The 25,725-nt window shown below is 33.7% G+C and overlaps 1 protein-coding gene across 3 annotated transcripts in view; it reads right to left on the reverse strand.

Moving 5' to 3' along the window:
• The window catches only part of LOC132095547 (mitogen-activated protein kinase kinase kinase 13-like), a 62,838-nt gene that overhangs the window by 3,227 nt on the left and 33,886 nt on the right, over positions 1–25,725 (reverse strand). For 2 of the 3 annotated variants that reach the window (XM_059500652.1, XM_059500653.1), the window contains 12 exons: positions 13,730–14,423; positions 10,237–10,423; positions 9,963–10,154; positions 8,990–9,148; positions 8,526–8,684; positions 8,157–8,265; positions 5,789–5,898; positions 5,593–5,709; positions 4,410–4,553; positions 3,182–3,404; positions 1,882–2,352; positions 6–76 (listed from right to left, as the gene is read on the reverse strand). In XM_059500652.1, coding sequence (XP_059356635.1) covers positions 6–76; positions 1,882–2,352; positions 3,182–3,404; positions 4,410–4,553; positions 5,593–5,709; positions 5,789–5,898; positions 8,157–8,265; positions 8,526–8,684; positions 8,990–9,148; positions 9,963–10,154; positions 10,237–10,423; positions 13,730–14,345 — 2,558 coding nt within the window. In that variant the 5' untranslated portion in view covers positions 14,346–14,423. The remainder of the gene's footprint in view (positions 1–5; positions 77–1,881; positions 2,353–3,181; positions 3,405–4,409; positions 4,554–5,592; positions 5,710–5,788; positions 5,899–8,156; positions 8,266–8,525; positions 8,685–8,989; positions 9,149–9,962; positions 10,155–10,236; positions 10,424–13,729; positions 14,424–25,725) is intronic. The other variant, XM_059500654.1, reaches the window with a different exon arrangement.

Raw genomic sequence — 25,725 nt, forward strand, 5'->3', positions numbered from 1 at the left:
CTCACCGCTGCCTGCGTGGAAACTCCACCTCGCTGTCCACCTCTCCTTCCTCTTCCTCAGACGACTCGTCTCCCGCCTGACAGACACACAACAGATCAAGTGTTAAATCACACACACTAATAACACATCTGGATCATATGCAGAACAGTTTCATATCCCCATCATACGTGTCGGATTTTATTAAAAAAATTACTAAACTACTTTTTTAAACTATAGAAATTAACACTTTTATTCAGCAAGAATGCATTAAATTGGTCAAAAGTGACAGTAAAGACATTTCTTAATGTTACAAAAGATTTCCTTTTAAAATAAATGAACTTTCTGTTCATCAAAGAATCCTGATTTTCAACAAAAACACTGAGCAACAGCAGATAATAATCGGAAATGTTTCTCGAGCAGCGAATCAGTATTTTATAATTATTTGATCATTGAATTACAAATATTCTGTTTATATAAATAATCAAGTTATGATTAGTAAAGCTAATTTACTATGAGCTTGACTGGAGCTGATATTTGTTATTAGGAATCCTTAATTAAATGGCAGAAAAAAGAAGGAAAAAAAAATCAATACAGAGTTCAAAGCACATACACTTACTAATCAAAAGTTTGGAGATTTTAATGTTCACATGACATGCAGGCAAACAATAATAATAACCAATAAAATATATATATTTTATAATTGGTATTTATTATTTTTAATGTAATTAATTTGTATAACTGTTTTATTTTTCATTTTAAAATGGTGTATTATTTTTTCATTAATTATTTGATTTATATTGCTTTTCATTATTTTTGTTTTAATTATTAATTATTTGATCTTCATTTTATATTATACTTTTTAAAATAATCCTTTATTTTTTGTTACTTAAACAAAATATTATTTATTCATTTATTTTAATAACCTTATTTTAGTTTAGGTTAGTTTTATAAAGTGTCTTCCCCCCTCACAAAGTTGCCACAATTTTAAAGTAAATAAGGTGGAAATATTATTACAATTAAAAATAACAATTTTCTGTCAATATTTTGTAAACTGTAATTTATTCCTGTGATGCACAGCTGTATTTTCAGCATCATTCCTCCAGTCTTCAGTGTCACATGATCTTCACAAATCATTTTAATACACTGATTTACTGCTCAAAAAACATGTCTGATTATTATCAGTATTTAAAATAGTTGTACTTATGTTTTGTGGAAATGGTGACACGTGAAAAAGAAACATTTATTTGAAAATGTTTTATTTGGTAACATTATAAATGTCTTTACTGTCACTTTTAAAGTCCCCCCTACTATGGATTTTTTTAAATGACTTTTCATGGAGTGTAACACAGCTTTAAGTGAACGAAAATATCCAGCAAAGTTTGAAATCTAAAAGTGCACTGTGTATACCGTTATTGTCTCTCAAAAGAAAGAGTCGACTCTGAATCATTGAAACGAGTCATTTTTAAAACCAATCCCAAGCGGTTTCATCTTGGGGTCATTTCGAAACATTAGCATATCGCCACCCACTTGTTCTTTTCGCCTTGGTCTGAATGAAAAGGCAAATCCATTCTTCACCACTAGGTGCTGCTTTTAGAGCGTAAACAGGTTTCCACAGTAACGGCTGTAAACAGAGCAGCTGTGCGCTCACAAACAGCTTTTATTATGAAATGGAAATAATATCGACCAATCACCGCAGAATAGCGTCACACAAAAGAGGGGTTTGGAAAAACGTATCAGTCGTTGAGCAAGTAGGGTAAAAATAAATGCATATTATAAGACAATGAAAGTGTTTTTGGACCTTGCATGCATGTCAACCTGTTGTTGGTGACTCCCAAAACCAATATACGAGGCTTTCATTACCCATAATAGGGTCAGTTTAAAGCAAGTGTGATTCAGACTCACGTTTCTCAGGGGTCTGAGCGAGTGCAGCAGGCCGCTGGATCTCTGCTCCGGCTGCTCTCCTGATGCTTCTCCTCCGGCCGTGGGCTCCATCGGTCTCTTGACGGCGGGCGGTGTTTCTTCGCCCGTGCTCAGCAGGGAGTAATGCGGGAGCTCGGGGTGGCTGGGAGCGGCCGGCGTCTCCTGACAGCGCAGGCAGCCGGGGAAGGGATGCTCCTGGCAGCAGGCGCCGGAGCCCGAGGACGGAGGGACGGAGGACCTGCGGTGGCGTGAGTCAGCGTCCACGGCGGTGGAAATGAGGTCAGGGCTGGAGCCGGACAGCCTCCGCTGCAGATGGTCGGTCTGTGGGCTGCGTAGGGCGGCGGCCGGGCCAAAGTAGCGCAGGTTGTTAGCGCAGGTGGCTACAGCGATTACACGGGTCTGTACTGGTAACAGCGGACCCTCGAGCGGAGCGGGGGGATGGTAGCTTTGATCCTGCAGGGTTCGCACAAAATTTTTCCCAATAAATGAATATTATATTGACTTTCGAGACTATATTCCAAATACCCAAACATTGAGACTCAATGTTTATCTTACAATAAGATTTAAATTTATCATAGCGAACGTTAACTAAAATAAATGACTTTTTGTGTGAATAAGTCCAAGCTGCAACATCGCTAGATGTTATTTCAATCAGAGAACAGGTGTGACTCTGGAGCACAAAACCAGTCATAAGGGTCTTAAAAAAAGAAAAAAAAAAAAGAGATTGATACATCATCTGAAAGCTGAATAAATAAGCTTTCATTGATGTATGGTTTGTTATGATAGGACAATATTTGTCTGAGATACAACTATTTGAAAATCTGGAATCTGAGGGTGCAAAAAAATCTAAATATTGAGAAAATCACCTTTAAAGTTGTCCAAATGAATTCTTAGCAATGCATATTACTAATCAAAAATAAAGTTGAGATATATTTACAGTAGGACATTTACAAAATATCTTCATGGAACATGAGCTTTATGTAATATCCTAATGATTTTTGGCATAAAAGAAAAATCAATAATTGTGACACCCAATTTTTTTTGGCTATTGCTACAAATATACCCCAGAGACTTCAGACTGCTTTTGTGCTCCAGGGTCACAATCCCTCACCGAAATTCAGGACCTGATTAAACATTCTGTCACACAGAGATTTGTGAAATACATTTCCACGACTTTTCCAAAACCTTCTTGGTTTATTTATTTTTCCAAAACTTTTCCAGGCCTGGAAATCGCCGTTTTAAGATTGCATGACTTTTCCAGGTTTTCCCTGATGGTACGAACCCTGTCCTGTAGGGGCTGCTGTTCCTCGGACGGGGCCGAGTTGGTTTTGAGGGCTCCTAGGAACTCGTTGTGACTGCCTTTGCTGTTGGCCCTCCGGTGACGGGGTTTACTGCGGTAACGGGGTTTTCCAGGCGGGGTGGACACTTTTGGGCTTCCTGACAATGGGGACGGAGCCGGAAGTGGCTCGACGCTGGGAATGCCATCGGAGCGCAGAAGATCCGGCCTGCAGGAGATCACATGAACGGGGTTAAAGACCTCATGAAGAAATCATCACGGATACCATTTCATTCGGCACAGTATCGCTGACTATAACTACAAATTATCCATCCGTGATTCCATATTCATGGAAAATAATCACACATTGACAAAAAGTTACAGATCAAGACACTGTATACTATTTAAAACAATAAAAACACAATAATAGTAAAGTAAATGAAGTTTGTAGAATATTACGTTCATCACGTTGTTCGGTAAAACCCTTTTCTGGAGAAATGATAAACCATTCCCAGACTTTCTTTGTCAGTCAAATCCTTCTGATGTACAATATTTACTTGAAGTCCCCCTTAGATTTTAAGCTAATATGTCAGTAATTTATCAACACATTTGCATTTGTTTTTGATTGGTTTTATTTTTTTACATATTTTTATTTTATTCTAAATAATTATTAGTGTGCTTATTACTTTAGCACATTTTTTTAAATTTTCATTTAAAAATAATTTCTATTTTTTATTTTTTATTATTTTATTATTTTTGTTTTTATTCATTTACACTTCGCTTTTCATTTTAAAATTATATTTTAATAGCTGTTTATACTTGTTATTTGTTATTTAAATAACATTTTTCTTTTCAATTGACTTTCATTCATTAATCTGAATATATATTATTATTACTAATAATTAATTACTTTGAAATAAGTAAGAATTTTTTTAATTTGCCTTTTATTTTAAAATGTATTTTAACAATTGTGTTTAGTACTTAGAACTTAAGTACTTAGTCTAGAACTTAATTTAAGAAATTATTTAAGTTATTATTTATATGATTTAATATTTCAATTAATTATTCATTTGTTTTAAATTTAATAAATGTTTAATTCATTGCTAGCCTTTCAACTCACAACCCCCTGCAGTTCCCTCATTACATATTTTATGATCCCTTGATTAAACTATTAAACATATCATGATATAGGCACCACAACAGCACATGTGCTGCATCTTCACGGATCGCTCACCTCTTTGGCTGCTGTGTCCCGGGCTTATGGTTCATGCTGCTCTTCTTCTTAATGAGCTTCTCAACAGCATTGGGCCGCACAATAGGCCGAACCAGGTGACGTTTGTACGTGCCGGGATACTTCTTCTCCACAGCCTGCTCCCTCCTGGAATAAAACACGGGAAACACTCAGATCCAGTAAAAGCAGAAGTGAGATTTGACTGAATGATCGTTGTGTGCTCATTCAGTGAGAATGTGGGTCATGCAAACGGCACGAGCCGGGTCCAGATTTAAGCAGATTAGATTTAATTAAGAGTTTCAGAGACACGTCTGCGTTCAGGCACAGACAGGGTCAGAGTTCAGACTCATTACATACTTTCATGAGTCATTTCATGCCAATAAACAGACAAACGAGAGAGAGAGAGAGAGAGAGAGAGACAGCATATTCAGCATCAGAAAAGCTTTTTCTGCAGTATAAAGTATGATTACTGTGCACAGTATGCATGAAACATCCAGCTGACCTCTTACATTTCCAGTGTTAGGAATGAACTGAAAGTACTCTATTTTAAAATCTCTTGACTCATTACTGGATTAAACTACCAGAAGTAATTCACGCAAAATTAGATACAATGCAAACTGAACGACCATACTTAATGAGATTATATTAACTCGTTTATTGATCCTTGTTTCCTGACTTGCATGATTGTGTTAAGACTAAGATATATAAACTTATTATTAAAATAATACAAATACATTAGTTTGATTCATTTCAGTTTGTTTTAAATCAGTTTGAAATTTTGAATGAATTATAATCATCACATTTGAATATGGCACTTTTCATGCTCAAGTCAAATATCTGTAGGTAAATATTTAATATACTGTATTTGATTTCAAACGTTTCGCACAAACTTGACTACAATGATCAGTTGGTTGGATATGGAAAGCTTGTTTCTGTCACAGAATAAAAAAGAAAAAAAAAGTATTTGTGACATCTCTCAATTCTGTTCTCACCCTGAGAGATTTTAAGTAAATATTTCAATCATTTAAAAACACACTTGCATGTTCACGGTTCTCTGATATCGGCTAATGTCCACATAACAAGGCCGTTAAAGAAATAATAGTTTTTGTGATTTATTTTATTTAATTACTTTAATTCTTAAGTTGATGAATGAATTAGCTTCTTTAGCGGAGCAGAAAGGACTCACTTGAGCAGTTCTTTCTCTCGCACCTCCAGCTGCAGCATGATAGCGCTGAGCTCCATGTACAGGTTATTAGCTCGCTCCAGTTTCCTCTCGTAATGCTCTCGGATATCCAGAGCGTGTCTGAAACACACACAACACAGTCAGCTCCAGCTCCAGCTCCAGCTCTCTCCGTCCCGCTCTGTGTTCTAGTGTTCATCACCTGAGCTCGTCTCTTCTGCGGCGGATCAGCTCCTCGTCCAGTCGGTGGATGCAGGTGCCTTCGCTTTTGATCTTCTCAAAATGCTTCTTCACTTCCTCTCTCCACTCCGCCTGCCACAGACAAGATTGTTAAGGTGAAATCAAATATTAACACTTTAGTTTGGGGAAGATTAGCATGAATAGTAGCGTTTTGGCAGTTTATTAGGACTTATAAGGCACATATTATTGCCTTTTTCTGCATGAACATATTTTAGACCCTTAATCCTAAACTTAATAACTACCTAATAAGCAGCAAATTAGGAGTTTGAGGCAAAAGTTGTAGTTAATAGTGAGAATTGTAAAGTGTGACCATTAAAAGTATTAAGTGTTTTTGGTAATTGAAAAAAGCTTATTAAATTAAAATCTAAAAAAGTAAAAAAAAAATTATATATATATATATATATATATATATATATATATATATATATATATATATAAAAAACATAAAATTAGGAAATGTCGATTTAGCAACTATCTGATATAAAACTCTAACTTAAACTGAAATAAAAATAAATTCAAGCTAAATAGAAATTAAAAAGCAAAAATTAGGGATGCACCGAATATTCGGCCACCGAAAATTTTCGGCCGAAAATGGCATTTTCGGTTTTCGGCCGATAGACTTTTAAATCACCGAAACAACACGGCCGAAATGTTGTGATGACGCAAACAGAAACCGCGACCTGCACGTGCACCTGCATAGCGCAGACCACAAGCTCCCCGCAACATTCACTTCACACCAGTGAGAACATTCTCTCTCTTCTTATTCCTTTATTCGCAGCACTAAAGCGTCTCCTAACAAAGAGATTGAGAAGGACTACGAAGTGAAAAGTGAATTCTGAAAGAAAGTGCCTCAAATAATAATAATACTTTGGCTATTTTGTTCTTAGGCTTATATATATATATACACATATACATACATAAAATCAGATTGTAGCCATATTTCTGCTAGATTTCTGCTTTAATTTGATAAAAATGTTTATTTATGCCCTGGCCCTATTTAAATACACTCTCTCAAATATTTCTCAAATGTCAGGCAGATGACAAGCTCAACTGCTCAACAGCTAGATGGTTATCTGTCTGAACTCTCCATCCCCAGAAGTGATAACAGTCTTGCCTATACTGGAGAAGTAATGCACTTTCTAGTCCTACAGAGAAAAATTTCAAATGCACTTCACCTAAATGCACTTTGTTTTTATGAGAGAACAGTTCATTTTAAAACCTTTCTGCAGGCCAGTAGGCCTGTACATTATTATTTAATATACACATGAGTGGGATAAATCTTTTGTTTTAATTTTATTTTAATACTGTGCATTGTTGCAATGTGCTTAATAAATATTTGCATAATTTGTAATTATGTATTTTTATGTTTTTTTTTTTTTTAAATAATTTATGTAATTCAATTGTAATTATCTTTGAAACTTTAATATTAATTTATGCAATTGCAATGTCTTAATTTTAGTAAACGGTCATAGCAATAAATACAATGGTACTAATAATTGGCATAATTTCTTTCTCTTTTTCGGTTTTCGGTTTCGGCCAAGAAATTTCATTTCGGTGCATCCCTAGCAAAAATGTATAAAAATGACAAAAAAAGTATTAAAAAAATTACAATATTGAAATAAAAGCTAATTGCCACAGAGAACAGACACAGTTATTAAAAGTTGTTTCAACTTGTTTTCAGTAATTGCAATAAAAGTAAAATATAAACATTAGATTAAACGTTTTAGAAAAAAAATGCAAATGTTGACTTAATTAAAATTAACTTAAAAAAATGATTACAGCTAAAACTGAAATATAAATTCAAGTTAAAAAGAAAATATCACAAAAGCTAAAACTACAAAACAACAAAAAAGCATTCAAATTAATTACTAAAACAATTATAAAAATATTTATAAATAATCCTGAAACAACACTAGTCCCACATGAAATCAATAAATGGAAATCAATAATCAAACAATTCTGGGTATACTTTCAACAATTAACATCCCATAATGGTTTAATTAACTCTTTTAGATGAATCAAACAACTAACTCAGAAAATTTGAAGCTGATTTGTGATTCTTTTTGACAGATTCATTACAAGACTGAGTCATTTGTTCCTGAATCACACTAAAGTTTTCATGCTGCATGTTCGTTAAATGCAATCTGCAATTTGATTTTAGCGATGTTGTTCTTATTTATACAACTATTAGAGAAATGAGAAACCACTGGATAAGTGGTTCATGTTGCTATTGCATTTCTTTCATTCTGTAGTGATGCCGCAGGACCACACAGTGACTCTTTCTAGTTGAAATTCAGCAGAAGTCAGAGTAGAAGTCAACATTTGCTCACCTGAGATTTAAAGTAGGTCTCCTGTGGTGTCCCGAGTACATCGGCCGAGGCGATGTCCAGATGGAGGAGGATCTGCCTGAAGGACGGCCTGTTTCTGGGTTTACCTTGCCTGAAGGTACAACAAGAACACAATCTCAATCAACCAATCAATCCAAAACCCTGTTTTAGAGAAGTCTTGGAAATCCTGGATTCTGATTGGCCAATCACAGCATTCCGCGGTAAAATCTACCTAGCAACTAGGAAAAACATCCTAGCAATATTTAACTCAAACATAGGTAATGCATTCTGACTACTTTAGATTACGTGTGTGAACACTACGTTATCAGCAGTAACTACCCAGCATTGGATGTAGATGGCGTTGAGTCTCACCAGGTCTGTTTCATGAGGATCTTGAAGCCGTCGGGACAGGTGGACGGCACGGGCAGGTGGAGGCTGTTACTGCCCACACCCCAAATAATAGCAGACGAGTCCACATCTTTATAGGGGATCTCACCGGTCAGCAGCTCCCACAACACCACCCCAAACGACCTTTCAAACACACAACAATTAGTATTCAGTGCTTACACTGCTGCTCAAACACTTGAGGTCAATGAAGGGTTTTAATGCTTTTGAAAGTAGTCTCTTCTGCACACCGAGAGTGCATTTATTAGATCAAAAATATTGTAGAAACAATGAAATATTATTACAATTTACTATGTGAAAACATTTTTTTGCTTCATTACTCCAGTCTTCAGTGTCACATGGTCCTTTAGAAATCATTCTGACTGCTGATTTATCGCTCAAGAAATATTTAGGATTTTTTTATCAATGTCACTGTATTAATTCACACTCACCAGATGTCTACTTTCTCTGACACCGGCTCATTCCGGATCACTTCCGGAGCCATCCAGGCCACCGTACCCGCAAATGACATCTTCGTACTCTTGTCACTGAGCTCTTTAGAGGTCCCAAAGTCTGAGATCTTCACGTTGTCATTTTGAGTGACTAGCACACTGCAAAAGAAAGCACACACATTTAGGGAAGCAGAACACATTGGTATTACCCATTAACAGTATTTCCATATAAACTATACTGTATGTGATTTGAGTGCTTTTAGGTGAATTTGAGCATTTTATGCATCTGATAAAGTATGCATTATTTTTTCTAATAAAATAAAATACAAATATTAGGTTAAAAAAAAAAACTAACACTAATATTGTATTAAAAATCTGGATACAACTGTTATGTTGTGAGACGAATTTACCCCAGTATTATTTTGTATATTAAATATTAGTGCTGTAAGAAAGGTAAATATTAAATCAATATTAAATAAGATTACATTTTAAATAATAAAATGAATAAAAATCTGTTGAAGGCAGGATTTTATATCCTTTAATCTATATAATTTCTGAAATATTATATTATCTGAACTATTACATTTCTTATGAACTATTAGATTAGATTTTTGTAACTTCTGAACTATTAATTATGTGACTCACAAGCTGGCATCATGTGTTTTATGTGTTTGTATGTTATTGAATGTTTTTCTTATTTTTTATTGTGCAGTGATGTTAAATCTATTTGAATAAAGGAAAATAAATAAAAAAAAATAAATACATATTTTTTATAAAATTATAAAAATTTAAATATCAAATATTAGAAATATTAATATTAAAATATAATAAAATATTAAAACTGTTCATTTAAATAATATTAAATATTCAAATTGACAAAAGCACATACCTAAATAACTAAAAATATAAAAGTTGAATATTATATATATATATATATATAATATAAAATAATCCCAAATCCCACAGGTCTTACTTTGGTGACTTGAGGTCTCTGTGGATGATCTTGTGGAGGTGCAGGTAGTTCATGCCGCTGGCGATCCCTGAGGCCCAGTCCACCAGCAGCCGTGGTGTGACCTTACGACCGGCCCTGAGAACCTCATACAGCTGCCCTTGAGCACAGTACTCCATGATGATGCAGTAACACGGGGCCTGCGTGCAAACACCCCTGAAACACAAACGGCACGCTTTAGTGTCAAACTCAAAACTGCATATTGACTGCCACTAGCTGGTCTTTCATTGCCACCTACTTGAAGCTGATGATGTTGGGGTGCTTCAGCTTGCGCAGGTGTTTGATATCAGTCTCCTTCTGCTCTCGGACTTTCTTGATGGCGACCTCTTCGGAGCGAAACTTCCCGAGGAACACGGCGCCCTGAGCTCCGCTGCCCAGCCACTGCAGCTCAGAGATCTCCTCAAACGGCACCTCCCACATGTCTACTGACCCATCAGAACACACCCTCAACATACTGCACAATTAGAGGGAGAGCTCACCCAAAGGATTTTATTTTGATTGTCTTCATTTCAAAACCAGTTTGTTTCTTTAATTTAACATTTTTATGATTTATTTAGGTATTAGCTTTTCATAAACTCACAAACTCCAGTTTGGGAAACCCTGACTTAGAGTAATGTTTAATGCACTTCATGTTGCATATAACAAACAATAGTAATAACATGCATTTTCTTTCTCTTCATATTTTTATCAATACGGTACCAAATAATTAGAGATGTTCCGATACCCTTTTTCTCTTCCCGATACCGATTCCGATACCTGGGCTCAGGGTATCGGCCGATACCGAGTACTGATCCGATACCTGGGTGTGTATCTGTATATACAGCTGTATATACTACTAGCCCTGTGTAAATTTCTAGAATTATTTTATGGTGTGCTCCAGACTTATCCCTTGATAAAACATGAACAAATACATGGTTAACTACTGTATTTATTACAGTATTTTTATTATCTGACATGAATTTGACAGTAATATTATTTAATTTCTTAAGCGAAAAAGAACTTCAAATGCAGCCAAAAATCTAACACCGCAAACTAAAAAAGGTATTTTAGTATTTTAGTTTTACAATATTAGTGTATAAAAAACTGCAACAAATAAGTCTAGGAATATAAAAAATTCTATATTAATCAGATAATCTCTTTACAACAAAACAAGTAAAAAACAAGCAACCGTCTAGGCATAATTATTATTATTAATAGAGACGTATTATTACTACATAGAGACGTAGCTAAATCTACTGTAGGCTACAACAGTAGCTTAATATATTGTCAATTTACTCGCCATGAAGATCTTTGAGTGTCTGTGTTTATGATATGACAGTTTTCTCAAATGAAACGTTAAATTCTCATGAAGTGACGGTTTATGCGTTCATGTCCTCATATAGTGACACACGGCAGAAGCCACAAAACAGCGAGCTCCCGTGCATCTGCGCATGTCTCCCACAGAGATGTAGACTTTGCAGGAGTAATATTTAAATAGTATTTTGCAGTTTAATATTCACAGACACTAGTATATATATTCGGCTACAGTCTGGAGCCCTGCGCTTAGACTAACACGGAAGCGACTGAACGCAGCTGCGGGTAACGAATATACTCAAACTTACTACTGGTTCTACAGAGACGCTGGTATCATCACATTTTAAAATTTTCAGCACCGTCTTGGTAGTGAAGTGCCAGTACTTGTGGCATCCCTAGTCGCCGTTTTACTGTCTGGTTGGTCCAGTCTGAAATACTGCTAAACAGTGGACATACTGCTAACCACTGATCTGTAATATAGAAGCGGCTTCACTGTCTGTTGGCAGTTTAGAACGCGATGAGCGATCCAGTCATATATAGATCAGTGCTGCTAACGCGTTTTCATTTCTTCTTCGCTGCCCTAAACAGGGGTTGCTTGTGGCATTACAGCACATCGTCCTGTGTTTGCAATGCATTCTGAGCAGCGAAGAAGAACCGTGCAGCGGTTAGGCAAAGCTAGCGTTCATAACTAGGTCTTGAAAATGGTATCGGATCGGTATATGGGTTCATGTACTCACCGATGCCGATGCCAGAATTTGTTGTGGTATCGGAGATATTTCCGATACTAGTATCGGAATCGGAACAACTCTACAAATAATCCTATTTAAATCCATGTGATAATGATAAGTCAAATGTATTCAAAAAGTAGTCAAAAAGTAAATTAGAATACATTACCTAAAATATGTAATTTTATAGATTACATTACTAACTACAATTTACCAAAACTGCAAATCATGCATAATTACGCATACTTACATTGCTTAAAAGTAAGATTGCTGCAGAATTGTTTTTTTTTAGAACTGCTTAAAAAACGAAAAAACAAAACAAAAATGGTTACACTTTTCTGTAGCACTTTATTTCTACAGTGCCCTTGTTACACATTTTTGTTTTACGAAGTAAAAACAGTAAATTATAAATAATTACTAATAAAATGTTACTATTACTTAAATTACTTAAATGTATAATTACTAGAGATATAAATTTTTATAACACAATACCAACATAGACTATTTGCATGTTTATGTGTCCGATAACAGATATGCAGAACTGATATTCATTTGTTTTACTTCTGTTTTTGAGACAATGACAACAACACACTGGTAGATTTGATATTACAAAATCGATATCCAATTACGGAAAATGCTTAAATATTGAGGAATTTTTTTTTTTGGTAACACTATTTTACAGTTAAAAATATAATTAGAATAAAGAATGTTAGAGTTAGAGCGTCAAATAAAGATGGAAGAGATCGCTTCCATTGTAAGTCGCTTTGGATAAAAGAGCCTGCCAAATGACTAAATGTAAAATTATTTAAATGTTACTTTTACTCAAATTATTTAAATGTATAATACAGATACATCTTTTAATAACCAATACAGATTATTTTTATGTTTATGTGCCCGATAACCGATATGCAGAACCAATGTTTATTTATTTACTTCTGTTTTTAACACAATGATAACAGCGTATCGGTAGATTTGAAATTACAAAACTCATATCCGATTAGGGAAAAGTGCTTAAATATTGGGGAAAAACGGAAATTTTCAGTAACTTTATTTTACAGTCCCTTTGTTATAACGTTTTTACTAAAGTAAAGTGTAAATAATGCACAATCATTATTATTTAAATGCTATTAATACTTAAAATACTTTAATGCATGATAAATAGAGATCAATTTCTTTATAACTAATACAGATTATTTACATGTTTATGTGCCCAATAACCAATATGCAGAATCAAAAATGTTTTTAGCTCTGTTTTTAACACAACAACAACAACATATCGGTAGATTTGAAATTACAAAACTCATATCCGTTTAGGGAAAAATGCTTAAATATTGGGGGAAAACAAAAATTTTCAGTATCACTTTATTTTACAATCCCTTTGCTATATGTTTTTACTAAAGTAAAAAGTGTAAATTATGCATAATTACTATTATATGAATGCTAAATTAATAGAGATCAATGTCTTTATAACATATTGATTATTTGCATGTTTATTTGCCCGATAACCGATATGCGGAATCAATTTTTAAGCTCTGTTTTTAACACAATGATAAATTCACCATCACTTTAACTTTAACATCAATATTAAAAAACCATTATCCAATTATGCAAAAATGTAAAAAAAAAAAATGGGGAAAATATCTCCAATAATTACAGAGATATTTGTATCTTAAAATAAAATAACCACTTTTTTTCTTAATACTCGTCACTAACCTTGCTGCTGAAGTTTGTACTCGGTTGAGTATGTTTTCCCAATAATATTCCACACGGGTTTCAAACATCCGAACAGCCCCTCCAGAAATCCGCTGCTGCCTGTCCCAGCTCTATGAAAGTGCAGTTTGATGTCATCTTGCGGATGGTTGTGTGTGTCGTTTCCGCTGTGGTCCATCGGACACCTGCCATCATCGTTTTTCTCCTCCCCACCACTTCCGCAGCCTCCGTGACCACAGGACCCCGGCGTCTCGGCCTCCTCGTGTTCCTGCAGCTGCAGAACGCTGTTTTCGAAGTGTCCCTGCTCCCGCGTCGAGTCCTCGCTGAGGGCGGTGCACGGAGGGCTGGTGCCACCGGGCTCGTCATCCCTGCAGGGAAGCTGAAGCTGCTGCAGTGGCATAGGAAGGGTGGTGGGCGGAGCCAGGTCTGAGATGATCTGTGGTGGAGGCGGCGCCGGAGGAAGCAGCGCTTGAGGAGAAATGTTACTGTTAGTTTTTTTGATGGAGTCGCCGACGACTGTGAGCTTCAGCTCCTCCTTCAGCTTCCCCACCAGCAGGCTGGGACAGGACGTCCAGGACAGCACCTCCGGGGAGCTTCCCATGGTGCCGTGTGTGTGCATGGGCAGACACCCTCCTCACCCGATGGGAAATGAGTGGCCAGGCTTTACAGATGAATTCTGTCTGGGTTTATGACACACCTGCAGGAGAAAGAGAGACGGCATTTAAAAACAGCTTTTTTTCAATGTTTTTTTGGAAACAAAAAGTTTTTAAAACACAAACATGAAGCAAGATGCTGAAGAAAAAAACAAGGAATGACAAATATGGTTGATTTAAAAAATGTGATGATTGCAAAGTTATTTAAATAAATTAAAAAAAGAAAAGAAAAAAAAGAAAAAAAAAGAGGCAACTTAAATAGTTTCAACTTTTGAATGTATCCTTTTTAGTTATAACTGTATTATGTAATTTTTTAATAATGAAATGTTTTATACTTAATTTTATGATAATATAATTCAATATAATATATATTGTACAATACAATATAATAATTCAATATAACTTTTTGATGTATAATTTAGCAATTAATTGATTTATAATATAATAATTTATGTTTTTATATTTATAATAATATTTATAATAACTGCTATATTCAATTTATAGTAAAATTATAAATACATTTATAGGAGTAAATAGGAAAGTGGAAATTTATTTGAAATGTTTTGAACTCTGATTTTTTTGTATTAATGAATGCAATTTTAATTATATATTATATGTAATTGTATTATAAAATAAATTTATATGAATATGATATTTATATATGAAATATTTAAAATATTATTAAATACTGTAAAACATTACAATTGATTCCATTGTTACAAATTATAAACTTGTTTTTATACATTTAACCAGCATGCATGTGAAAATATACAAATGTTCTGTAACACTAAAAATGTCTTTAATGTGACTATTGATACATTTATAGCATCCTTGCTAAACAGAAGTGCTAATTTCTTTAAAAAACATAAATATAATAAACTAATTATATACATTCTGGATTTTAAACATTTGTCGCAATGCATTCTGGGATTACCCGCACCTATCAAACGTGCATGTGATGCTGTCTGAGACTTTTGAAACAGGCTTAACATTATGAGCTTAACTACTGTATGTTGCCTCAAAGTGGCGCCTAGATAGGCAGCTCACTAGGTTTCAGAACAGAGTGTTAAAATTATCCCTATGTAATGAATTTGAGAAATACAAACAATCATTTTAAACAGCAACTACAGCTCTGAATGCTAAATAAAGACTGAAATGGTTGATCATTTTAATTTCCAATCTCATTCCGCACACAGCAGGAGAGGGATTGGAGGCATTTGCATTAACAATGATTATCTCTTTAGATAAGAGAGAGAGAGATTTTGGGAAGCCATTGTTGTGATCCAGTCTCTGTTGATCGACAGCATTAGTGCTGCTTTGAGATTAAAGCAGAACGAGTATTAAAAGCTCTGAGAGCCAAACATCTGGCTCACATCGCTCATGCTCACACACACACACACACACACACACACACACACACACACACACACACACACACACCTCCCATAATCTGCTGCTGTAGTTACGCAAGACCGACTCTTCCAAAACAGCAATAATTTTGCCTGCATTAGTGTCTGAACCAAAGGTCGGCAAACTTTATGTGAATTAATCAAAAGATAAATACAGACCAGCAGTCTGAAGTTTATATTTTTTTAATTTTCATACCAAGGAAGATAATTATAAAGAAAACTATAACGATATTAGCACCATGGAACAATATCGTCTGTTAATTCTAAGCGTGCTTGTCTGCTGCTTTTAGTTTTCTAGCTCATTATAGCATGATGGATTCTGATTGGGTGTCAATGTTTGTATCGTTTACCAGCTGGAAAAACTGTTCTGAAAGTGATTCCAATGATATTGTTTCTCTGTGCCTTTAGTGTTATAGCTGTGGTGTGAGGGCTCTGCTATTCTTTAATATTGAGAAAGATTTTTAGAACTCTCTCTTTATCGTTATCTTTATAGTTATCGTTCTTGGTGTGAATGGGGCTTAACAGTGAAGAGATGAAAACTCTGAAAAAACACAAATAGAAATGTTGTAGTCACCAAAACAAATTTAATCTTATATTTGAGCTTCTTTGTCTGGCTCTGTTCACTTTGGGCATTCATTAACATCAATGTATGTATTCTGTCTATTTATTATTATTTATATATTATCACTTCTATTATTTATTTATTTATTTATTTTATATATATATATACATACATACATACATACATACATACACACTTATTTGTATTTTACATTATATAATAATTATTTATTGCACACACAATATATATAAATGAATAAAAATATGATATATAATAAAATATAAATAAAAATTATATTAGTCTGCATAAGTACTTTCAAGCATTTAAACAGAAGTAAAAAAAAAACATTTGAACATTTGAACATGAATAGTATAATAGAATGTATTTACTACCAAACTTTGACTGGTAGTGTATGTACGGTTTCCCATCATGCAATGTAGCATGACTGAACCATGCAGATCGTGCTTATTGTTTACTGCATTCGTTGCACTGGTGTTTGTTGAAACTGAAATTGTAAATGCTACTCGACACGATCACAGCCAATCAGAGGATCATTGATGTTTAACGTTGTTATGAGGAGATACATTTTCATGGGGAGACATAGAAATCATGCTAAACAAAGAACACAATAAAATGTCCTATGATACATTACATAAATCAAACAGACTGACAAAAGGTTGAACTGAACAAGAGGTTTTGGCTGAGGATTGTGGGTAACACACATACTGATACACCTCTAACAGCTGCTGTATTCTCAGTCACTATTGATCTTCATGACCAAACAAACCAGCCGGTTACCAAAGCAAAACTCAAACAAAACAGACCGACAGACACATGAATCTGTTGATCCAGTCATTTCCTTACAATGCCAAAGCACATTACATACAGGACATTAGATATAAAGTAGGAATCTTTTACAGAACAAACCTAAAAAAAAAAGAAAAGAAAAAAACGTAATGTCTAAATTTAAATAACATTCGAATCCATGAGAGCTGCAGGAAAGAGGAGAGATTTGGCTGAACAGATCAGGACCTGAGCTGCACTTTTCCACTTCTGATTAGACTTCAAGAGAAACAGGAGAAACAGCAGCTCACACACAAACCTGAACACATCTGACCAGCTGGTCTTCGAACATTCAGCTAATGACAATTCTGTACAACATCCCAACACTGCAGCACCTCACAGCAGCTTCAAATTAACATTATTAACAACTACCTTACTAACTATTAATAAGCAACAAATTAAGAGTTTAAGGGCAAAAGCTGTAATAGTTCGTTATAGACATGTGCCGGCATTCGGTAATGCGATATATCACGGTTATGAACAGCACAATATTGTTATCGTGGGTACTTCTAAATACCTTGAATAATTATATATTATAAATTATTCAGAATTTGGAATGCATTTTAAGAATACTATTCCCATCAACTGGTCAAAATGCACAACACAGTTGTATGCTTCATGAAAGATGCATGTGTGCTCTGACATCAAGCACGCATGAGAAGCACATGGGGAACACATGAGAGACGTGCTAAATGAAAACACATTCACTCTCTGACAGCAGATGGCGCTAAACTGTAGAAAAAAGTAGCCTTTACACTGGAAACCCCATAAATAAAGCAGCTGTGCTAAATTCTAAAAAATAGTTAAATAATTTTAAATAATTCAAATTTGTGTTTTTTCGCTATGATATTCATCACAGTGCCAAATATTAAATATTTAGACTTAATAGGCTATTTATTTTCAAACTTTTTTTATTTTTTTATTCTGGACTACAACATGCCTTAGATATTGTTTGAACATGTTTTGATTCTGGTTCGTTCACACTTTACATTAGGGCTTCATTAGTTAACAAACTGCCAATGAAACATTCTTCAGAACATTCATTAATCTCAGGCATTCCAATATTTAATAACACGCTGTTAAAATCTAAAGTTGCAACTGTGTGATTTAATGAGCTAACATGAACTAAGGCTTTTTTTTTTTTTTTTAAACAAAGATTAATAACATCTGTAGCAAATGTAGCTGTTGCTCATTGTGGATGATGATGGTTAACTAATGAGGTCTTATTGTAAAGTGATACCTATTGGTCTTTATAGTTCTTTTGCACTTTAATCCGTGTAAAACTTTATATATTTTTCTGTAATGCTTTATTGTATGTTCAGTTATTTTTGTTATAAGAAAAAAGTTATTAAACCTGTTATACTGTATTATGACCTTTTTTTTTAAAACTAAATATCAATACCGTGGTAATACTGAACACCGTGATAAAAGCATGAGCAATTAATCGCAACATGAACATTTGATACCGGCGTATCCCTAGTTAGTTAATAGTAAGAATTGGACCTTATAATAAAGTGTCACCAAAAAGTATAGAGTACTGTATTTGCATAATATATAAAAATGCTTAAGTGCTACAGTATATGATGGTAAAAGTAATGGAAATCTTTAATAAACGATACCTAAATGAATACTAAAACCAATGAGAAATAAACAAAAACAAATAGATAAATACTATTATAATACAAGAAAAAAAACAATTGGATATAAAAACATAAATACAACAACTACTAATAATACAATAAAAAATAAATGTACAAATAATAAAAATAATAATAATAAAAATAAATAATGTTATTAAAATACAAAAATATGCAGATAAATAAAACTATCACTAATAATATAATAAAAAAATAAACAATTAAAAATAGAAAATAAATACAGATAAATAAATATAATTAAAATGATGAAACAATAATAAACAAACAACAAATAAACCAAATAAAATTAATAAAATTGTTTATAAAGGGCAACATGGTGCCGATATATACAGTGGGGTATTAATGTGGGTTGTTTGGGGTATTTCTGCACGGTAAAGTGATCTGGTGAGTGGGTGTGATAGAGCTGCAGCAGCAGCAGTGCATCAATAATGCATCACATGCGTCTCACAGAACTCTGCCGAGAGTGCAGCAGGAAACCAGAGAGAGTCGCTCAGGTGACTGGCAAACACATGTGTGTGTGTGTGTGTGTGTGTGTGTAATTCCACGCCGTCTCTGAGTTACAGTGCAGTACAGTACAAAAACACCAGTCCTGGCAAAATCCATGGACGGACGCACACACACACACACACACACACACACACACACACACACACACACACACACACACACACACACACACACACGACAATAGTTTATCTCTGGTTGTACATGTGTAGTCCTGTGGAGTCCGGATCAGTCTGGCTGGGTTCTGTCATGTCACTTGTGAGTCGACATCAATCTAAAGACAGTGAATTATTCATTGGTTTGGGTGGCAGCACTGCTATAAATAATATCTGGGCTTTATCAATGCACTTCCTGTCCAACTGGAAAATGAGCCGCCTACTTTCACTAATGAGCAAAGTATTAATAGAAATAATGTTAAGAATTATGTTTCTGGACCTTCAGATGTGTTCGATGATAATGCTGAGAGCAGCTGAGTCAGATTCAGAAACTAAAGAGAAAGACAGAGAGAGACAAAGACATTTATCAAGACCTTTAATCCACTAATCCACACTTTCTTGAGATATACATATGCTGATTAATGCCTTCAATTAGTGGTACGGTACTTTAAATACGAAAACAGATCTTAAAAGTAACACTGTGTGTTACAATGGTTTCTACTGCAGGTTACTGAATTTGGCTAAAAGATTATGAAGAAAAAAATTTCTTTGAAATTGTATGCATTAAAAAAAATGTAAATAGTTAATTAAATAAACATATTTTGATTTCACACAGACATCAAGAAAAAGATTAAAATGTTTCCAATATTAATAAGAATAAAAATGATAAGAATAATAATTTTGTTTTGTATTGTATAATTTTATCAGTATAAAAAGTATTAATATTAAAATAAAAACATACAATATATTTAAAAAAAAAGACAAATATTCTTGCTAAGTGTCAAGTATAAAAATACAATTTAAAAATATATTCACTCATAATAATACTTTTGTTTAGTATTGTACAGTATTAAGTATAACATTTAATTAAAAAACATTTAATAATACCAAAATAATAATAATATTGATTACTATTGTATAATTTTATCAGTGTAAAAGTATTATTTAATATTAAATAAAAACAAATGTTATATTTCACATTTTAAAAGACAAATATTCTTGCTTAGTGTTAAGTGTAAACATTTAATTTAATAATATATTCAATAATAATAATAATAAACAATGAAATTACATATAACCAAAAGATAATACAAATATTTTTGTTTAGTATTGTATAGTTTTAAGTATAAAAACTATAATTAAATAAATATTAAATAATAATAATATTTTAATTCCGTATGTTAGCGATATAATTATCCTTACAACCCCCATCCCTACAGCAGGAAAAGAAAACGTCCCCAACAGGATGAAAAGAAATTAATGGGTGGGTGGGTCTCTCACACACACACACACACACACACACACAGAGAGAGAGAGAGAGAGAGGCTTAAAGCACAATGCGCTGATGTTCCCTTGCACCACACCATTGTGAACTCCTATGTAAATAACATCCATCAAAAGACCTAAAACAAACAGGTATACAAACTAGACAAAGAACATGTGTAGAGTGCACAGATTCTCTCTCGCTCTCTCTCACTCACGTGCTGAACAGCTTCCATTAGAGCTTTTAGTTCTTATTTTGATCAAAAAAAAATCCTGAAATTTTCACACTAGTTTACTTGATATTTCTTTACAGAGAATCATCATTTCTATTCATTTTCCACTGACATACATGATCTGGTGACCATTAACTTGTATTACGCGGTCATACTCTGTATGAATGAATGATGCATGGTTTCGTTTACTACACACACACTGGGGTGTTTTTAACAATAAACAAGGTTTCCATGAGAAATGCCAAGCTGGAAGCTTTGTTTAAAAAAAGCTACAAATAAGTAAGTTATTCCAAACACTCGATGCTAGTTTGCAGTGAGATTTGAGTAAAAGCTTACTATTAACTTTAAAAAAACTCTTAGCTTGGTGCTAACGTTAGCTCTAATGCACCGGTTACACACACAGGTAAAATCATTTTATCATGTTGACAAAAACAACTATAAATTAACTGTATTAAAATATTATTTCATTTAACAATCTGGAAAATTCTGTAGATAGAATAAAAAAAAAAAAATAATCTTATGATTTGCAACCAGTGTTTAGAAAGCAGAATGAAAAGGCAGTGATGTCAATATCTGTAAATCTTTATTTAATTTGTATAATGTTAACAGAAATAGTAAAAAACTTATTCCTTTAAAATATTTTAAAATCTGAAAAATAATGGAAACAATAATAACAACAACATGTTTTATATAATGCCTTTCAAATAATTTGATTATTTAGTCAGAAAAATATTTCCTAAAAACAATGATACATTTTTTCCACTGAGATACTATTTGTGAAAAATCTGGAAAATAATCTCAGTAGGAGAAATTAATAATAATTTGTATTTATAATTACATTATTATTTTTTTTTATAATAAAACTTTTAATCTTTAATTTGTGATTAATCTTATGACTTCCAGCCAGTTTTTAGAATGCAAAATAAAACCGCAATTTCTGTGCATTTGAACCTTTTTGAAAACTCTTGCTCTAAACATAATAAACCCATGAATGTGCTGTAACAAGTAATCATGATTTTTCAGGGTCCCTGCCAAAGCAAAGCCCAAACACACACAGTGATTTTATCGTGCATGTCGGGGTCGAGGGTGAATCCACAGCTGCCACTACAACAAAGAGACAATTAGTCTGAGCTGAAAACCGGCCACACCCTCCTCCAATCACACGCTGCGAGCTCATGACTGACAGCTGCGAGAGACCAATCAATCGCAGGAACAATGAGAGCAGCACCTGAGCATCAGGATCCCACAGGACAGAGATCATCACTTCAGCATTGATCTCTCTAATTGAGTTGTTGAGGCTTTTAGCCAATTATCAAGCAATTCCAATAACAAACATCTCTTTGAAATTGATTATACTGCTGTAGAGATGTCTTATAATGCAATATAATACAAAGCTACAGTCACATTTTAATGCATGTAATTAATTCTCTTATTTTTTAATTTATTAATAATTACAATATATAAACTTTGTTATTTTTGCAATATATATATATATATATATATATATATATATATATATATATATATATATATAATTTAAAGCAAAACAAAATGTTTATTTTTCTTTTCTCACTGACAAATATTTTGTTTTAAATTTCTGAATAATTACAGTATATGAACTGAAATGAAATGCTATTATAACAAAATAGTTACTTTATTTTAATACATAACATTTTAAAGAAAAAACGTTTTCTTTTCCCATCGAAATGTATTTTTTTGCTTCTAAAGCTCTTTAAGTTTTTAATTTCTGAATAATTACTTCTATTCAGTATGACATTTATGAAGTTTTTAAAGCAAAATAAATGATTTTATCTTAACAGATTTTATTGCATTTTAAAGATATAATTTTTCCTTTCCCATTGACAAATATTACTTGTTTTAATAAACACACTAGACCCATTCTTACAAATGAAAGAACTAATTTCTTTGAGAATGTATTCTATGAAAATTTGTTTTAATTTTATTCAATTTTGCTTTAAGTAAATGTGTCTTGTTTTAAGAAATACATTTTTTTAAATAACGAATCGCATGATTTTGAATCATCATTTAGAAAGTAATATGAAGCTGCAATAATGTCAATTTCTGTGCATTTTAACTTATTTAAACCAGGAAAAGTGTTAAAACATAAACATTATACATTTATATTCATGAGCAAAAAACAGGATACCACAACTAGTCCAATGACATGTCCTTCAGGAAACCTAATGTTCAAATAAACAGTGCTCTTAAATCTTTGCAGTGTTGTTGTGTTTTATATCAAATATTGTTAATACTGTTATATATTAGTAATGTCAGCCCATGCTAATTTTATAGTTAATCAAAATATGATGATTTTGGGCTCAAATTGAGGTCCTTGACATGCAAACACATCTAACACACATGCATACGATAGCTAGTGCTGATCCTGCTTTGGGTTTATTCCAGGTTCGGATCAGAGGCTGCACAGTTATTCCTGCTTTGGGATCCTAATGCTGCTGTTTATTAAAGCTGAAATCATAAGAGCGCAGGGACACGAATGGCCTAAATACATCTGCTTTAGTGCAGTCACTGCAGTCTGACGTCAAATGAAACGCAGCCGCAGGAGCTTCAGCGGGAGCAGGGCTGGATGAGATGAACAAGCTTTGATCGGGGCATGAATCAGGTCACGATCAAACTCTACATCATAATATAGCTTTCTTTCAGCTGGATATTCAATTAAAACTTTTGCTCTCCATACACCCTTCTTTCCATCTATACAATTAATTTTAGTATCACTGTATAAATAAAAAAATAAATAATATGTTTTAATACGTAATGATTTGTAAATGTTTAACTAAATATTGTTCATTTTAATGTTTTACAAAAAGAAAAAATAAATAAACTGATAAATAATAGTGTAATATTTTACAAATGTTTAACTACAGATTATGATATGAACAGTTAGTAATAACAGTTTTTTTTTATATTTACAAAATGCATATAAATAAAATCTGCTTTATTTCAAGACACCACTGCCAGTAAGTTCACTCATAGTTCAGAAAGTGATTCAATAACAGCTGTAACCGATTCAGTACAGAGATTCATCATGATTCATTTTCAGTTCACTTGCTATTAATCGTACTACACTGGTCTCACAGTATGTTTGTTTTCAAATATTAAAAACAATGCAAACGGCGTAGTACAAACTATACCGTCCACATCATCTGTAAGTCTGATCAGTGTGATGGTCACAGTTAACGCAGTTCGGTTCTTATCAGTAACCCGTAGGCAAACATCAGCTCTTTCCTCCTACACACATTCACCCGCAGAGGAGCGATTATTAAGTGCAACGAGTGTAAATCACGGTAAATATGGCTAGAGGATCGTGGGAGTGTGAGGTGAGTCATATTAACACTGATGCAGCAGCCAGCTAAAAACAGACTGCAGAGACGGAGGAAAACATACTGTGACGCTGTGCATTAGTCTAACATCACTCAGCCCTTTACGCATCACAGGGCCGGGCCCCATTCAATCCCATCGGCTCTCAGGAGTCTCAGAGCCCCGGGGATCCAGCATCACGAGACCTCATTCGATAAAGGTTTGATAGATAGACGCTGAGCCTGACTTCAGCCAATCGTGAGTCAGAATGATCTGACATCACTGCAGAGTGCAACAGTCCCCGCCCACTTTTTTAGCGGCAAATATTTTTCTCGTTAATTTTCCTGCAAGAAAAATCCCCTCAAAATCCCCTGAAAAAGGCACAATGCTGTACTTTTTGATATACACTATAGGGCACTATAATAATTGTCAGTTATTCCCTTGAAATTGTAATTGGGATTATCAATTACGGTAATCACAATTTACACTGAATGATGTTTAAAGCAACTGTATGCTGTATTTTTTTTATGAAAATAAACTAAAAACACTCTAACTGAAAATCTTTTAGTGCTTTTCTATAGCATTAAGCTTCAAATGTCAACTATAAATCCTATTAGTTTCTTCTTTAAATTATAAAAATGTAAAATATATAATTGGTAGTATAATGTTATACTAAAACTAAAATAATGAGAAAAACCCTTAAGATAACATGTAGAAAGAAAAAAAACGCATCTTAAGCACACAGAATAACATAAGTGGACTATGAACGATTAATTTGCACTTTGAATGATTATGTAATTGTGGCATCCATAATTGTAATCACGATTTGAAATTAGATTAATTGTGCAGCCCTAACACACTATAAAGTACACTTCAGACGATGGGCCTCATTCATGAAACAAGCAGAATTAATTTGTTTAAATCGTTTTTAACTATCTTTTCCATTCAGGGGCAAACTTTGAAAAAATATATTTTTTTATATTACAGCGATAAGCAATCTTGTAAATCTTGATAAGCTCACAGTGTCTTTGGTTTAATGTTCAAAACCAGTTTATGGTGGGATTTTTACTTCCGGAGGGACTGCTGCACTCTAACACTAACACTTTACAAAGACACAGAGGGAAGACGAAAAGAATTAGGAGGAAAAGAGGAGCAAGAAAATGCTTCAGCTCACTTCTGACAAGAAAAGATCCCAGAGCGACAACAAAGGACACGAGAGGAGCGACTCCATCTGACCAGCTGCTGCTCCTCTTCAGCAACACACACACACACACACAGGGAGATGATGATGATGATGCTGCATGCTACAGCACACACACTACAATGACACGACTCAAGATTACAAGCTCTTCCAGCTCTTTTCTCTCGTCTTTCCCCAAGCTT

The sequence above is a fragment of the Carassius carassius genome, chromosome 19, assembly GCF_963082965.1.
Source record: "Carassius carassius chromosome 19, fCarCar2.1, whole genome shotgun sequence".
Classification (NCBI taxonomy): Eukaryota; Metazoa; Chordata; class Actinopteri; order Cypriniformes; family Cyprinidae; genus Carassius; species Carassius carassius.